Source organism: Aedes albopictus, chromosome 1 (genome assembly GCF_035046485.1).
Source record: "Aedes albopictus strain Foshan chromosome 1, AalbF5, whole genome shotgun sequence".
Classification (NCBI taxonomy): domain Eukaryota; kingdom Metazoa; phylum Arthropoda; class Insecta; order Diptera; family Culicidae; genus Aedes; species Aedes albopictus.
Window position 1 is genome coordinate 310,064,710 of NC_085136.1, and position 18,150 is coordinate 310,082,859.

General features: G+C 40.7%; 1 protein-coding gene across 9 annotated transcripts in view; it reads left to right on the forward strand.

Moving 5' to 3' along the window:
* Positions 1-18,150, forward strand: part of LOC109402403 (RNA-binding protein Pasilla) — a 195,108-nt gene that overhangs the window by 132,255 nt on the left and 44,703 nt on the right. For all 9 annotated transcript variants that reach the window (XM_029874044.2, XM_029874042.2, XM_029874036.2 and 6 more), the window contains 3 exons: positions 15,239-15,442; positions 16,296-16,936; positions 17,371-17,878. In XM_029874044.2, the coding sequence (XP_029729904.2) occupies positions 15,239-15,442; positions 16,296-16,936; positions 17,371-17,878 (1,353 nt within the window). The remainder of the gene's footprint in view (positions 1-15,238; positions 15,443-16,295; positions 16,937-17,370; positions 17,879-18,150) is intronic.

The following is an 18,150-nucleotide window of genomic DNA, read 5'->3' on the forward strand; positions in this document are numbered from 1 at the left end:
TTCCATGGAGTCCTTTAGAAATTCCTTTCTCCAGAGATTGGTTCAAAAATTTCCCTGTTTCAGAAACTGTTGCAGCAAGTTTTCTTAAGAAAATCTTTCAGGGATTCTTTCAAGTCGAACAAGAACTCCTCAGGAATGTCTTCCAGAATTCCTCTAAAAAATCCTGCTGGGATTCTTCCATGATTTCTTTCAGTGATTCCAGTAGGAATCACTCTAGGGATTCCTGCCGAAATACATATAGAGATTCCTCGACGAACTCCATGTACTTTTTTACTACCTGTTAAAATTTAATCTTACTGGAGCTGTATTTTGACGTAGGACTACGCCTGAGACGTAGTAAAGCAGTCTACTCCTTCCATAGGAGTCCAACTATCCCTCAGCAGTCGCAAAGACGTGGCCAGGACAGTTCTCGACCATTGAAGGATTGTGTGAATTTTAGTGAATAGTCAGAGATTAGGCAAAGTCTTTGTACTTAGGTATTTGACGAGAAGAAGGTAATCCTCACAACAGCGGTTAAACTAGAAATTTGAGCGACTCTAATGATTTTTGACGTAGGACTACGTTATTCACGATATGGTATTTACCAACGTATGTTTGTCTCAAGTTATTTATGCTGCTCAAAGAAAATGCCTGCCTGATTCCCATACGGTTAACGAGTGCACTGGCCGAATGCATTGTATCGAGATTGGTTCCAGAATTTTCTTAATATTTTTAATTTTACTGTACAGATTTTATTCTAACATTACTGCTCCGAATTCAAACTTGTTCTGAGTGTTTTTTTTCTATCTTGCTGACAGATAGGAACATCTGCGAAACCCCACCAGGCTTTTGTCGAATTTCATTGCGTCAAGATTGACTTCAAACGTCAAACTAGAACTTTATACCACGTTTTTCTATTTAGAGTTTGGCCATCATTGCTCTGGCTACGCGTTCTCCCGTTCGCGTTATAATGGAATATCGTTCTTGATCTAGTACTTTCTTTGAGGTTGCATTTCAAAACCCATCTAAATAAGTGTTTAAGTTAGTGATGAAGAATTCATGCATTGCTTCAAAGATTTGTTTTATGAGAAATCTCGGTGAAAATTCTTAATCAATTCGAACTGTTGACACTTTTGTTTATGAGAAAGGAAAATATTTGTATTGTAATACCTATCATGTAACACACTCTTGAACGAATCAAAAATATCCTTCATTCGAAAGTCTCTAATCCAGGGTAAGAGCACTATATGAAAATACAAACTATTATTGAAAAACCAAAACTCCAAAGCCGTGCAAAAAAACAGCACTGATACTAAAAGGATCAGAGATCAGTACGAAAAGGGAGAAAAAAAAAACTTTTAAGCCTATGTAAATCGTTCCGACCGAGTACATTTCCCAAAACCCATACCCTTTCTCCTCGTTTTTCATTCACTATCGATGACAGCGGGAGAGGATAACTCACTGAATAACTCACCTAACGATGCAGTGAGTCTTTGCATCCTTGGTTAAACTATGGTATCATGGTATCACGGTAAAAATCTGTCCCTTTCGCTCTTTCTATTCTTTTCTAGCGCTTCTATTCTAGCGTAGTATTGAAAAGCATCCTGGAAATAACAGAGTTTCTTCTGTAATTTGCAAAAATTTGTCCCTTTCGCTCTTGCTCAAAATTAGAAAACAACAGGACCAGCCCCTGTCAAGTTTGTGAAAAAAGTGAAAAAAAGTTACAGCTACACTGAAAATAAAATGTGGTTAAAAACTTTGAATATATTTTTTTAGTGTTCTTGACATTTTACCCTTTTAAGACACTAATCAGTAAACAGAGGCGTTTAAACTTCACATAAGTTTACAGTCTCGTAAATTTGCGAGCTGTAACCATTGTTATGATAAATACGGCGTCAAGTGAATGTCAGTGACTGTACTCCCTTTTTATAATACTGTCTAGAAAATATGTCAAAATCCCAGTTCTCAAATGTTACATGATGGCACGTAATCCTCTAATCTATTTTTTTTTGTTCAAAGAATAAAGGACTGAAGCGATACCCTTTCCATGTATGTTAGTTTCACAATAAAAGCGAGAAAAAAAACACAATTCGAACAACGAAGCGGAAACACGCGGAAAGGTTATCACCGCTGCTCCCGGAAAAACAAGCCAGGAGCACGTGGTCCGGAAACGTGTGTGTGGGTGGCCGCTTCTATGCTGTCCCTTCGCGGTGGTATTCCAATAGCGATATTGAAAAAGGGAAACATTGTAGGGAATTCCTAAAGGGGGCGGCCAGGACCTACCCGCACACGAAATGAATGAAAATGGTAATGTAGGTATGTAGTGGCAAAACAGAATATTCATTCGGCACTGCAGGCGGAGTGCCCGATAGCTCATCGTGCTGTGTTGTGCAAAGGAGTAATAGGGCATATACCTACTATGTGTGTTGCAACCGGCGCGGCCTGGCAGAACGGAAAATATGGTCAAATTTCCGGACGGTTGGTGGTTGTTTGGCGTGGCGCGGCGGTAGAAATATAGGGCTTGGCAATCGATTTGGCACCGTTCCAAGCCCCGTGCTCTCGGATGTTTGCCAGTTTCGATTGTGTTGTTGTTTTCCTCGGTATAGGCGAGCTCGCGCGTAAACAAAAGACAGAACTAGTCCTGTTGGCACCGGACATGCAAGAAAAACATTAGCGTTGGACGATTTAAAGAAAAAAAAAACGAAAAATTTTGGTTGAAAATCCGGAACGACTTGCGACCGACGACGATGGTGTCGCCATCTGGAGAAAGCGCCGAAAGTTATGCAAGCGTCGTTACAGGGAAACGCGAAATCACGTTGCTACAGTGGTGTAAGATCATTACATCCATTACGCAGGCAGGTACAAAGCCGTTCCCATCGCAGCTAGAGGATTGCAATTATGATTCGGAAGATTACCGGAAAGAAGCATTCCAAGAAGGTAGAAATCTAATTAAAAGTTTCGATGCGATTGCCATCTTTTGACGGTTGTTGTTTATTCATGTCTGCGTGTAGGCGGCAAACAAGGTAATTTGACGAGCTTTTCGGTACCAGCAGCACCGTTTGCATAAATTTCCAAGGTCGTTCGGCGAAAAAATAATAAAACGATCCAAAATTATAAATAGCAAGGACCGATTATCGACCAAGAACTTTGCGGGAACTGTGTCACAATGACGAGCAGACGCAGACGGCAAAATGGTCATAACCATAAATGAAAACACATGCCCATTGTTTCCTCGTTTGGATTTTTTAATTTTAATGATGGGCATCAGCAGAGCTGAAGGAGACCAACAAAAAATATGTTATTGTTAAACACGGTGACAGTTTGACGGCAGTTCGGGGGTCACGTCTGGTATGCTGCCATGACATGCCATGCATCGGTTCGTTTGGAAAGTTCCATGGGGATGCATTGAAAATTGCATGAAATGGCCATTTAATTAGGAACGTCATAATTAGCCTGAAGCAAAGATGATTATAAGGAATTTATTTAATTTTGCTGTTAGGCAATTGATGGAAGGTTTTCGAATAGTTCAATAAGTTGTCCGCTTGATAAAAATATGACGAACAGAAATGTTAAAGCATTTTTTTAAAGAATCCTTGTAGAAAATTCTGAAGAAATTTCTGAGCAAATCTAGTCGAGATCCTGTAGATACCTCTGGAGGAAATCTGGAAAGAATATCTGGAAGAAGATCTGAACGAATCGCTGCACAATGCTTGAAGGAAATTCTTGCAGGAATTTCTAAGAAAAAAAAGCACCTTGGGAAACTCATAAAAAAAAATTAAGAAGAATCTCGGGAGAATTTCTTTAATAAAATTCTTCAAGGACTTTCTCAAGAAATTCCTGAAAGAATTTGTGGACGGATTTCTGAAGAATTCATGGAGCAATATCTGGAGGAATTCCTGATGAAATCTGTAAGAATTTCTGCAGAAATTTGTGAAGGAGCTTCTACTGGAATCACTAAAAGAAATCATGCAAGAACCTCTGGAAGAATTTTTAGCATAACGCAGGAAGAAATTACTGAAGATTTTCCTAGGCAAACTCAACAAGGAATACCTATATGAATTCCTGAATATCTAGAACAATTTCTGAAGGAATCGCTGGAGAATTTTAAAGAAGAATCCGTGGAGGATACTCTAAACGAATCACCAAAAATTTTCTGATGAAATTCCTGAAGGAATTTCTGAAGAATTTCTCAGAGAAATATCTTATGGAATGTTGACGTAGAACTACGACTTTTTAATTCATAAGAAATATCTGTATTAATTTCTGGAGGATTGTTTCGCTGTTGGAAATTCTGAAAGAATATCTGTAGGATTTTATGAAGGAATCGCTCGAGAAGTTTCTCAAGGAATCCTTGGAGGTTTTCCAAAGGAATTCCTAGAAAATTATCTAGAGGAATCCCTGGAGAATTTACTGGAGAAATCCATGAAAGGTTTTCTGAAGTAAGCTATGAAGGAATTTCTGAAGAAATTTTTAGAGGCATATGAAGTAATTTTTATGAACAATCCTTCTAAGCATTTATGTAGAAATCGCTGGAGACATTTCTGGAAAGATATTTGGAAGAATTTATGAAGGGATTCCTGGAGTCATTTTGAAGGAATCAGTGGTTTCTGAAAGTATTCTTGGGAAAAATGCGCAACTTTGCATATTTTTCAGATTTTTATTTCTGTGTATTTTAACCTAAGCTTATTCTACACTCCCCAGTTTTACAGAGTTTGGAAACTTTTCCAAAACGTTATCAACTGTAACACTCACAGCTCGTTAGGTGAATTACTCTGGAGCTATCCTCTTCCGCTGTCATCGATAGTTAATGGTTTTTTATTACTTTCCTGAAAAAAATGTCACTAGTTTAAACAATTGATCAAGATTTTTTACCAAGATTTTTTACAGAAAATCTTCTTCAAAGTATGATTTCTTCATATCTTGATTGAAAAAAAATGCTTTAGAAGAATCCTGTTTTTGCTACAGTATAAGGTCAAGTATGATATTCACATCAGAGTAATAATGACTGAATTCTAAATCGAAAAAATCGGTATAAAAAATCTATTTTGATGTTTTAGAGTGAAAATTGTAGTCCTACGTCAAAAATAGAGCTCTTATAAGATTCAATTTCAAATGGTAGATTTCAGTGCACGGTGTGGAAAAATAATAGAGGAGCAGTACGCACCTGACCAGTTAAAAGATTTTTGAGCGTTTAGTACGGCACTATCTTCATAATCATCGGCTCCTCCAGTTTAGCGGGACGTGCAGAGTTCCTAGGACTTCTTCAACTGCGTGCAGCCAGCACGTTTGCGACCGTCCACGAGGTCGCCGACCTCTATCGGGTCACCTGCTGAATATTGTTTTCGGTATTCTTTCTTCCGAAATTTGCCCTACGTGTCTAGCCCACTGAAGTCTGCCGTGTTTTATTCGCTTCACAAAATTCACTTCTTTGCCCACTTGCTACAATTCGTAATTCATGCATCTATACCAAACACCATTTTCTTGATTAGTATCGAAAATAGTCCGAAAGCTTTTCGGTCTACCTCCTCTGACGTCCACGCCTCGTGATCGTAGAGAACCACCAGATGATTCAACGTCTCATATAGACCAAATTTCGTTTACGTTTGCAAGTTACGGGACCCAAGCTAGTTACGCAATCCATAAACGGCCCTTCTGGTTCAAAATTGACTGAGTTACAGCAGAAAAGTTCCCAAAATAGAAGCCCTGCCAAAAAGGTTTCACTTCCCTGTTACAAGAAGTCTCATTACAACATTCTTTGGAAGCTGTGAAATCTATTCACATGCTTTTCCAAACTTGTCCATTTGCCTTGGAAACTACCTCGAGTTTTCTCTTAAAGCAAAACATCATACACTGTAAAAAAAATGTTGCGAGAAGCGCGGCATATCAAAACATTTATCTGCAAGATTGCACCATCACAGTCATTAGATCCACTAAGGGGCTGTCCATAAAGGAGTATTCACAGCAAAGATATTCTGCCATAATAAACTGCAACATTTTTTCCCTCCGTGCCTCGACATACAATTGCGTACAACAACTGGTGTTAAACTTTGCCCGCTTCGCCTAAAGCAGCCCTAACCCTTTTCGGTCCGGCCTGGCAACAGTAAATAGCTGCCTACGTGGTAACGCGTACCGGGAGGTTTGACGGGAGATTTTTCCTACGATCGATATCAACCTGGTGGTGGCGCCTTCCTCCGTCCAAAGCGAGACGAAACACTTAGGTGGCGAAGTGAGTTATGGATGATTGGTGCTTGCCATTGTTCGAGAATGTTCTACGTAGATTTCTGTACTGGTCAAGTTTTTCTTTCGATGGACTCAGCTAATTTTTGAAATCTTTGACAGTCCTCCTATGAAAATGACATAGCATCTTTATTCGGCAATTGTAAATGAATGCATACACAAGCCTGTCAAATAAAAAGTCCTATTAAAAGTTTTTTTCACGGAATTGTATGAATTTTGCTGGGTTTGCGTTTAGTGTGCAATGCGAAGTGTCAGAAATTACACTCAAACAAAATAGTAGGCTACTTTAAATTGCAAAAGGACAAGACTACTATGATGTACTATCTCTCTTGTGAATTCCTTAATTCATTATTTTCTGGTGTCTACTGTCAACTTCTCATAATATTTTTCCACTTTACACCTACTTAACGGCACATAAAACAACCCCGAGAAAATTGCGTTTCTTTCATTTTATCCAGCATCTGCTGCTGCATAATGAACGAAGCAGTCCAAAACTGCCACTACCTGTGTGACTGCAGCTACATTAATTCCGTATTTCCGGATCGCGGTAGCTGCAGTGGTTCACCGTAGTGAAAAATTTAAAGAGCGCGTTTAAAAATATAATTTCCTTTTTAATACCAAGCTCCCTCTTGAGGCCTTTTCATTTCACCTTGCCACCGATTGAATTTTCGACTCAAATGTAGCGTAACAAAGCAAAAGGAGTCATTTGAGAATGTATAGAATTGGCTTCTTTGGCGGACGATTTTCTCACACTTCGAATAGAATAGTTGAAGCCTCTGTAAATATATATTGGACACATTGGCCTTTATAAAAAGTTACTCTTGAACTGTGCTACAAAAACTAACGCAGTAATAACAGCATCGGACGCGCCACACAGTAAAATGACACTACCGCGACCAAATTATGTCAACACACGCCGAATGTTTAGGTTATGGTGCCCACGCAGCTCCTCTCGCATTTCCAGCGCACTTCCTCTTCTGCCGTTTACGACGTTTGTTGACTCATTAAAACCGACGTTTGTTTTCGGCAAATTAAAACCCAACGAAATTAATACCTACCTACTGCTGCTGTATGCATAGTAGGGTAGGCTTATCCAATTTCGCTTTTCGCGATTCGATTATTGCATCCCACGCACAGAGGTGTAAATCACCACTGACATAAATGTCACCCACCCCTGCTGCAGCAGATCTACTTGATCGACTTCTTTATCTTTTATGACGACGACAACCAAAGTGGGCGATGCCGAAAATTGCTTAATTCCGATTTAGATTTGTTTATGCAAAAATGCTCTTGGCCTGCTGCGGTGGTAACAACCGGTTCGAGTGGTTCGCCTAACATTTGTTGGAGGAGAGCTTTCCGCCAGTGTCAGAATGTCAGGGTCTTCAGGTTTCCGAAATTGGAGAAATCGCCCACCCCTACCTGATGGTGGCCTGGCCTGGCCTGGCGGTGTCTCTGCCTCTCTGCCTCACTGCCTCAAATTGACTATGTAAGCTAAACAAAATGGTATGTTTGTGTGACTGGTGACACAATTCCTCGCCGCAACGCACCACACGTTGTGCTAAGTGGGCAGTCGGTAGTGTAATTCACCGAGCTCAGGCTCGTGCTCGGAGTTCATGTTTTCGTTCGAGTGCTTGCTCTATGAATGACAAATCAACATCAACAACAATGGCAGTGTGATGTGCGGCAGTGGCGTGCCGCTGTAAATTAAGGAATTCGTTATCGTCAATCATTAGATGAATGAGGAAACAAGCTTCATAATTCAGGTAGACTTTCATGGATACTAATTTGAAGAAATGCCCCCCTCGTTTTACACTCCGCAGGACGCCCATGGCCGAAGATGAGTTTACTTAGCCTGTATGAATGACCGATGAGCCGATGTAAACACACATCTGCTGGTAGGATTATTTGAATTTCGCCTACGACTCACTTCCATTTGACATGGTTTTGGTTTTCATGAGTGGTTCCTCGGTGTATTACTCACGAAACCGTAAAGTGGGTCTGATTTCACTTTCATCCATGTGACTTGACTGTGCCGGGCGGGCAAGCAAGATTGATGACACCGTTTTTGGAGACTCGACTGCCGAGTACATATATGAAGGGATCGCATTCATTGTTAAAAAATATAATGATGATGATTTGTTACCATATAACTTCCATAGCGAATGAGAAGTAGTCCTACGTTAACATCTAGGTACAACAAGTTCTTCATTTGATGCGCTATGATTTTGCAGTCAAATTACACTGATAATTTTAATTTGGGCATCAAAATTGTGCGTATTCCTTCGTCAACATGTTACTAAATCTTATACAGCGGCCGTTCGCTCGTTGCAATTCTTCAACGCTTTTTAGTTGCAAGTCCGCTAATTGCAACATTTGACAAGTTTTTGCAACTAAAAGCAATCAAGTGTCAAATTTTTGCTTTGAGTCATGCTGTCAGTGCATTTCGATGCACTTTAGTGTCAAAGTGACGTTGCAATTGGCGAATGGCATTCGCTCGTTGCAATGTAAACATATTGCAACGAGCGAACGGCTGCTGTATCGGCCGATGCATCCGTCAACCACGATGCGATGTTTTTCGCATGCATTTTCTGTAGTTCGATGTTTTCCGAATGCACACTAACAGTTATGTGCAATTATTATTACCTGTAATTATTATTGCAGGTGTCTATTTTTGCAATGAGCCATTTTACGAAGTGACAACAATGTTGTTGAATGTTGTTGATGATGATATTGATTTTCACGGGTTATTGGACGCTACCTCCTGTCAAAATTCATTCATAAAATCGGTTCGTAAAATAGACTATTGTCCAATGTCTACTGTACTTCCAAATGAGAGGTATTCCTATGTCGATACGTAGTCCTATGTCAAACAATCTCAAATTTTTACTCAAATTTTCCTCAATAGGCGAATGGAAAATTCTACACTCATAATACCCCAGACAGACATGTGATACGAGTGTGATTCCTGTACAACGGTACGCAGTGTCAAGAAAATCCTAACAAGACTGACTTGAACTGAGAGAATTTTCAGTATGGCACTCATTTCAAGCGTAATTGTACAGTGATTCTTGTATCACATGTGTGTCATAAGTATTATACTTGACAGGGTCGTATGCGATAGATAAGTAGTCTTCTCGTTCATAAAAGCACCAACCACCACGCCCGTATCGCACATTCATCGCATTTCTATGACTTACGCAAACTATGACGACATGGAGCAGCGTCGTTGCTTTACACCGAGTCACGCATCGAATCCAAAGAAACTATTTACAGTTAAATACCAAATAAGCCGGACAGGGGGTGAACCATTCCAAAGACCAAAGCCAAGCTCGTCGTAACGGCAGATTGTCGCAACGAATTTACATTAGCTCCTCCGTCTCGCGCCTTAATATGCGTCCGCGTCGCCCATTTTCGGAAGTCTTGTCACGTAGTAGGTGCTCTCAGCCACCTACTGCCGCCACGCAAAAAATGCTACTAAGTAACGTCAAGCGATTGTTCTATTGATTCCGCAAATCAATGGAATGTTGTCTTCGCCAATCCGATACGATCGTTTGTTGGAATGGCGAGGCGAGAGAGGTCATGTCCATTTAGATGGTTATGTCCACCAGCTGATCGGTTGTGACAGCGGCGTCCGGTTTTTTACTAACTACAGTGGACGTTCACTAGTAGTTATCACACCACCATTCATCAAAATGCGAAATGTCAAAAACGATGTGATGTTTTTCGAATGCAATTTTATTGTAGTGCGATGTTTTTCAAATGCACATTGGCGGCATTCAACAACAACAACTGACAGTTCTTTGATGTCTGTCGGTTGTATCTTTCATCAAAGTGAAATGTAAACATGTTGCAGTTTTCGAACGTGTACTGTATTATTGATTGGAGTACAGTAAAGGCTCACCCGGTGCCAACGCAACTGGAAGTTCGCAAAATGCAACAATGTTGCACTCATCGCATCGCTATATCCGTCAAAACAAAATGTCAACAACGATGCGATGTTTTTCGCGTGTACATTTGCTGCATTGCGATGTTTTCCAAATGGAGTACGTTGATTGCATACTGCAACAACTGACAGTTCTTCGTCGCCTGTCAGTGTTGGCAGATATCGAATTTCATTCGATAAATGAAACGTAAACATGTTGCAGTTACCGAGTGTCTACTGTTTCTATCATTTCGTGGAATGTGTAATTCAAGAATGCCAGATGCGAAGACATATCTTAATTTGTAGACTTTTGAACGTCTGTGAAACCATTCATTTTTGTGAGACATATCGAAGACATTTCAAATAATGTGGCGACTTCTGAAGGCATTTGAAAACTACTAAATACTTATGTGGTCTTAGAACAAATAGTTAAATTTTTAGAACATTTTTTTATCAAATCCATGAAAATCTTCAATAATAACTTCACAATACAAAGGTTCATTATCATCTTCACAAATTCCTTATTTTTCGTTCTGTGTATTGGGAGGTGTTTATGGAGTAGTATAGTTTTTTTGTAGTAGGGTCTGGGACCATTTGGGCAGGGGCACCTATTTTGGGCACTTGCTGCTATAACTCAGTCAATTTTGAACCGATTGACTTGATTTTTGAAACACGATCAGGAAGGCACAGTATCTAGCTATGTTCAAAAATTCAAGCCAATCGGTTTGAAATTGACTGAGTTTTAGCAGCAAGTGCCCAAAATAGGTGCTCCTGCCCAAATGGTCCCAGACCCTAGTTGTTGTTTTTTCAAAGATTTTTTTTCCAAAAAAATCAGGTGCTAGCAGATCTTCTCCGGAGTTTCTTTCAACAATTGCCTCAATTACATTGAATTTCAGATTCGTCCGAAGATTTGTCCTAGAGTACCTGATTAGATTTGTCCTCGAATTCCACCAAGTTTTTTTTTTTTTTTGAAAAACTTCTTCAAGAGCATTTTTAAATTACTTAAGAAATTGTTTTCGAGAACTTTTCCATATACATATACATATCTGTATGTTAAAAGAAAACCTTCAGAAATATTTCCAAGTTTAGCTTAAGGTAATGCCAAAGATGTCACCGGCAATGGAAATTCCCAAATAATAGCTACAGAAGTTTCAACGACATGCCGGAGAATTTATTTAATTTTTTTTTCAGATGCCTCTTCAAGGATTCCTCCAGCAATTCTTTGAATGGTCTCTTGTGAAATTCCAACGAAGGTTCTTCCAAAGAATCCTCCTGAAAGTTCATAGAATATTTGCCCAATGAATCCTCTGGAATGTCTCCGTGTTTTCGCCCTTCAGACTTTTTTTTCAGAAAATTCCTTGCACAATTTCTCCTTTAGAAGTTCTTCCGAGAACCCTTTCAGAAATTCATGTTGGAATTCTTTTTAAAAGTTTCAGCGGGGATTTTTCCGAGGATGCTTCAAAGGATTACTTCAAAGTTTCTCATAAACATCCCTCCCAAAATTCTTTCAGTGATTGTTCCAGATATTTACTTCAGGATTCCCTGAAGCTTGTCCATAAGTTCTTTCGAAAATATAAGGATTCGATGAACAAGGATTCGTCCAGGGATTCCTTTGAAATTGCATATAAAATGTATCCAGAAATTTGAAATATTTCCCTGCAAATGAAAAATTTCCCAAACAATTCTCCAAGGAATTCTCGTAAACATTTATGAGGATTCTTTCATAAATGTTTTCGAGAATTCCTAGAAAAATTGCTCCTTCTCTAGTTTATCAGAGGATTCCTCCTATAATTCCTGCAGAAACTACTTCGAGGATTTTTCTAAAGAAAAGCTGTAAAAATTCCTAAATATTTTTTTTTGAGAAATTTTTCCAATTTTTTTTCCGAAGAAACTATTTAGAAATTTCTTTTATAAATGCTCCAAAAGATCCTTCAGAACTTCCCCCAAATATTTTTATGAGCCCAGAAATCCTTCTCTAGAAATTACAGAAATTTCGACTTCCAGGCTGTGGTTCCACAAAATCTGTTCATGATTGCACAGAGAGTAGAAGCCAACAATCCCTCGTTTTAGCATATTATCAATAATATTCGATCACCATGTTTTCCGGAAATTCTTTCAGAAAAATCTTCAATGTTTCATGGAAATTGCAGCGGGAACTTCTCCACCAATTATTCCAGAGATTATTGTAGAAATTTCTCAGTAAATTACTCTGGAGATGCCTTATCCTAAAATCATATTAAGTGAAGGCTTCTATGGAAGGAATCTAAGAATCCTCGGAGCAACCCCTACAGGAAATCCTGGAAGCATTTTTTTTTTTTTGAAAAAGCTACGTGCAGTGTTTTGATAATCTTTAAAAAAAATATTAAAAAAAATCTGAAAAATAAATTTGATGAAAATTTTTAATTAAAAACCTCCGGATATATCTCTTAAGATTTACCCCAAAGTATATATGAAGCAATTTATGTTAAATGTTAAATAAAATTCTTAATTTCTGATGCTTAAAAACATATTTTTTTAACTAATTGGGATTCCTGAAAAATCGCGAAAAAATCTTTGGAAAATTAAAAGATTTTCCATTTTGATTTTCTGTTGGGATTTGGAAAGGATTTTGTAAAAAAAAAAATGAAAAATGTAGGATGCCACTTTTTATTATTATTTTTACTTTTCTGCACGTTGCTCTGATGTGCTACTTTTTTCCGAAAAGAAAAAAAATCCCGGAATTCTTCCAGGAGTTTTCCTCGGGTTTTCCCGGTAGTGCTCGCAGAGCCTCTCACAGGATTTCTCTCACAGTTTCTCCAGGAATTTAATCGGGAAATTTTCATGAATTTTCTTTTGGTGTTTGTTCCAAGAAATCTCCAGGAATATTTTTCAAATGTTCTCGGTTTCTCCCGGGTCTTCTCTCAAGATTTCCCACGGGGTTTGCTACGGAAGTCATTTCGGGAGGAGGTTTTTTTTTCTGATATTCCATGATTCGTAGGTCCCCGTAATTGTTTCCGGGATTACTCCAGAGATTCTCTTGAGATTTTTCACAGGGATCCCTCATGGTAATTCTTTTGGGATTTTTAAATAAACTGGATTGGATTTCTTCGTGAGACTTCCCCCAGGAATTTCTCTTCAGAGAGTTCCAAAATTATTTCCGTTCCGCTCTTGCCGAATTTTTTCCTGAAGTTTCTCTAGAAATGCCTCCTAGAGTAACTTTCAAAATTCCTTGTACGAAATGTAAAGAGAAATACAGGAACGAAACCTGTTGGAATTCTGCGAGGAAACCCGGGAAGAATTCTTGGAGGCAGGTACTTCGAAAGAAATTCCCAGAAAAACTGAGATATCTTGAGAAAAAACTCCTGGGAGAAATCCCGGGAGAAAATGTTAGGAAAAATCTGGGTGTAACTCTAAGAAACTTCAACGTTTCTTTTGGGAATTCTTTGAAAGCCCTTCCTGCCTCCGTTGGATGTCTCACGCAGCTTTTCGTGAGACTTTGCTCGGGAGTTCCCTCCGAAAGTTTTCCCAAAACTATTCCTGAAAGTATTTGCAGGGAATTTTCCAGTAGTTTCTCACGGAATACTTCCAAAGATATCCTTCGAAATTCCTTGTGAGAAATTCCAGGAGAAATAACGGGTTGAGTCCTGATGGAATTCAGCAAGGAAATCTGGGAATAACTTTTGAAGAAATCTCGAGACTAATTTCGGGAGAAATTTTGGAAAACTTCGAATTCGCATCACGCTATTCGAAAACTAAGCCTGCGCAGTGTGTCAAACGTAACCCACGAAGAAGGTTTGACATGGGATAGCAGCGCTTCCACTCACTTCAGCTTATCCTAACAAGCCAGCATCCTGCAGGGGATACGAGGATATCATGTTAATCTTATCCTACTTTGGAAGTGGAACTGGAAATCCTGTGCAACACTTGATACCTTTTAAAACCTTTCAAAATGCACTAAATAGCTGTCCAATTTAAGCAGTGTTGTCATCAATTAAAACATGCCACACTTCATTATTGTCTCGATGTTATGTATCATCAACTCACAATAACTTCACTTCGCATTCGAATTTGCATTGAAAGTTAAGCATAACTGTTCAGCATAATTGTAAAACTTTCAGCAGTGTTGCCAGCTATTGAAGAAATACTGCGCTATCAAGAGAATAGTAAGTGGCCCATGAAAAGTCTCTCCCTACTCTGCCCATTACATTGAAAATGACTATATAGCAGAGACTATACAGCACACGAAATGCATTTTAAATTAAATTTCATTTTACTTGAGCAATGTTGCCAGATTCAATAAAAATGCACCATTTTATAAAATACTAGCTGCCCCGGCAAACTTTGTTTTGCCTACTGCGTTTTTTGACGTTTCAAGTCCCTAGTCAAGTCCAAGTCCCCGTGCAAAATGTATAAAACCCGATTTTCAAAAACTTTAATTTTTCCCATGTTTTTTGCCTCATAAACCTTCCTTGGGTGAAAATTAACAGAACAAAACAAAGATGACTCAAATCGGACGTTTCGTTCGCGAGTTATGCGCGGTCCCACGTATGCCACTGCATTTTTATATATATATAGACTACACAACATTAGGTATCTAGATCGCACTAATTTTTCAACTAGTAAAACCCATTTTCATTTTATGATTGCAGTTGCGAAAATAATAGAACTTATTAAGAAAAAGTCCTAAAAATTAGTTCACATACATATATCTGTTTTGGCCAGAGTGTTCCCAATTTGCCCACTTTCATAAGAAATTGACTGAAACATTGAGAAATTCCAGAAACGTGACGCTACCTCCCGTTCTTGCTATTCAAGCCTACTTAAAATGTTTCGAAGCTGTATTGTACTTCGTTCGAATTCACTGAAAAGGTGCACGTGGCTCTGACGTTGCTGCAAAATAAATTGGTGAGCTCGTTCCATGCTATTTTGTTCAATTCTCTGATTCACAGCTGACCTGAATTTGATGAAAATTCTGAAAAATAAACGCGATAGAGTACTTTTTGGCAACGCAGTCAGTTTCTCTTCGATAGTAAATTGCGATATGTTTATTCAATTTTAGATTTTATGCATTGACAGCCAACTAATCATACCCTTTCCCACCATCTTCTCTCCCCATTCCAGCAACCGGAACGACCAACACAACCACCACCACCAATGGCGGCAGTGTGGCCGGTGTCCCCGGCAGCGACAACTACCACTTCAAGACGCTGGTGCCGTCGGTCGCCGCCGGAGCCATCATCGGCAAGGGCGGCGAAACGATCGCCTCGCTCCAGAAGGACGCCGGCGCCCGAGTGAAGATGTCTAAGGCACATGACTTCTATCCCGGTAAGTGTGGCGGAATCCAACTCCTTTCCAACGGTACGATTTACGTGTGTCTCGGAATCTTCTGAATGATTCGCAGAGACGCAAAAGTGGTAATAGTACCCCGCTCTTCGGAAGGCAGTTCTTCAAACTGGCCGAATCAATTGCTACCCCCACTGTAAACTTTTCCTGTTTTTTTGGTTAACTCTCTCCATGTTTCGTTAATAATGAAGCCTTAAAGAACATCCGGTTCCCGTTTTTCAAACTTTAAATTACGAACAGTTCAAACTAACCACTTTCACTACTACTGCTACCACCAAACCACTACTACTACTACTACTTCCACCCGTATCACTATTCTCTCGGTCGTACAATCGCGTTTCGCATTTTGCCTAAGGAGATCAAAAGCATTACAATCAATCGACCCAACCATTCACAGCCGTAGCGCATTCATTTTGATGTCCATCTCGATCCACATTGTATTATCTGTTTTACGTTTTATCTTCTGTTTATTTCCTCTTTTGATTTTGGGTTTTTGTTGCTAATCAACGGAAACTGCAAGTCGTTTTTTATCGCAGTGTTTTACCAACCTCTTTTGTCGTGTCCATCGCTGCTCTCAAATCAAGCCAAATCAATCAATATCGGTTTCTTTCTTTCTGAAGGAGATCGCCTCGACAAACTTCGTTCCTCAAATTCGGGGACCCGAAGTCTGCCGTGACGATCTCCGATCAACGTCATGCTCTCTGTCTTTCTCACTATTTCTTTCTCTCCTCTCTCTCTCTCTCTCTCTGTCTATCAGCATCTGTATAAAGTTTCGCATTCTCAGCTCACCGAATATCTCTTTTTTTCTCTCTCTCATTTACTTCTCATCCTCAAGGAACATCCGAACGAGTCTGTCTCATTAGCGGCACAGTCGAAGGTATCTTGACTGTGCTCGATTTTATCATTGATAAGATTCGCGAGAAGCCCGACATGACCAAAGCTCTGACGGACGCGGACGCCAAACAGGCGGCCGACCGTGACAAGCAGGTCAAAGTGCTCGTGCCCAACTCGACGGCCGGCATGATCATCGGCAAGGCCGGTGCCTACATCAAACAGATCAAGGAGGAATCGGGCTCCTACGTGCAGATCTCGCAGAAGCCGAAAGAGCTCACCCTCCAGGAGCGATGCATTACCATCATCGGCGAGAAGGAGAACAATAAGATCGCATGCAAGATGATCCTGCAGAAGATTGTCGAAGATCCCTCATCCGGCTCATGCTTGAACGTATCATATGCAGACATCAACGGACCGGTGGCCAATTTCAACCCCACTGGTTCGCCATTTGCCGCCTCACAGAATCCCACTTTCAGCTCCAGTACCGCATCATTAAACTCCGCACTGGGCGGCGCACTGCCCGGGGCTTCCGCGGCCGGTTTACTGGTCAACGGCACCGGACTGAATCTGTCATTAAATCTAGGTGCACCTTCACCACAAACTAATCCTACAGTTACCACACAATTGCTTGAACATATTAAGGTAGAAGTTTCATTTCGATATTTTTTATATATTCTTCTCTCTTTTTCGTTTGTTTTTTATTTCCCTCTCTTTCTATATATCTGTCACATCTTTCCAAATGCGATAGTTTTCTTTTGTGTTCACGAGGCATCCCCCAAAAATATATAAAAAACATTACTACAAAAATAAAAGATCTCGCTTTACCCCGCTCTCACAATGAACCAATATGAAACAAAAGAAGACAATTCCCAACTGACGTGCTGAAGTGTTTTCCGGACCCCCAACATCCGGAAAGCTCTCCAGCTCATTCTCTATATCTGGATTTCTCTTTCTCTCAGCTACACCGAAACCGTTCGGCCGGCGGCCAGTCATTCCGTACTAACGCGTATCTTTTTCTCTCGTTTTCTTCCACTGTTTCTCTCTCTGTTCGTCTCGCCCCTCCCCGCCAATCACAGGGTGCCATGAGACAGTCCGGTTACTCCGACACGGCTACCACTGAAGTCCACGCGGCGCTAGCAGTCCTCGCCAAGTACGGCGTACTGGGCATCGGCGTCGGGCTCCAAAATGGAACCCACACGACGCCACTGAGCTTCCTGGGCGTGCCCGAGCTACAGCAGACGACGGCGGCAGCGGCAGCAGCCACGGCCGCCACCGGCGTGTACGGCGCCGTCGGGCAACTGAATCTGGATTCGTATCTGCACGGTGCTGGCACCGCGACGCCCCGTACCTCGATCGAACGCTTCGACGCCACCTTTGATCCGTTCCGGCATCCGGGAACGCAGGCGGCCACCCCGATCTCGATCAACAACAATGCCTTCGGACTGACCAGTGCCACGGCGCTGAACGCGGCAGCCGCCGCACAAACCCTGGGCTCGCTGAGCAAGAGCCCTACGCCGGCCGAGATGACCACCAGCAAGGAGAAGAACGTGGAAATCCCGGAAGTGATCGTCGGCGCCATTCTAGGTAAGTTCGCCATTATTTGCAGCTCTGTTTTTGTCGGAGTCCGACTCCGACGCACTTCGATTCGCCGAAACTCGCCGCCGTTGACTAACAATTTCGAACGCGCGCGTGCGTGCCATTATCGCCGGTCACCATTTTGAACTACTAACCCATTAGAGTTGCAATCATAACAACTAAATACACAAGGTAGACTCAGAGATCACTACCGACTGTCGCCACATGTCATCAACCGAGTCAGCCGATCGATCAGAACACACATCATCAGTGCGCGCGCG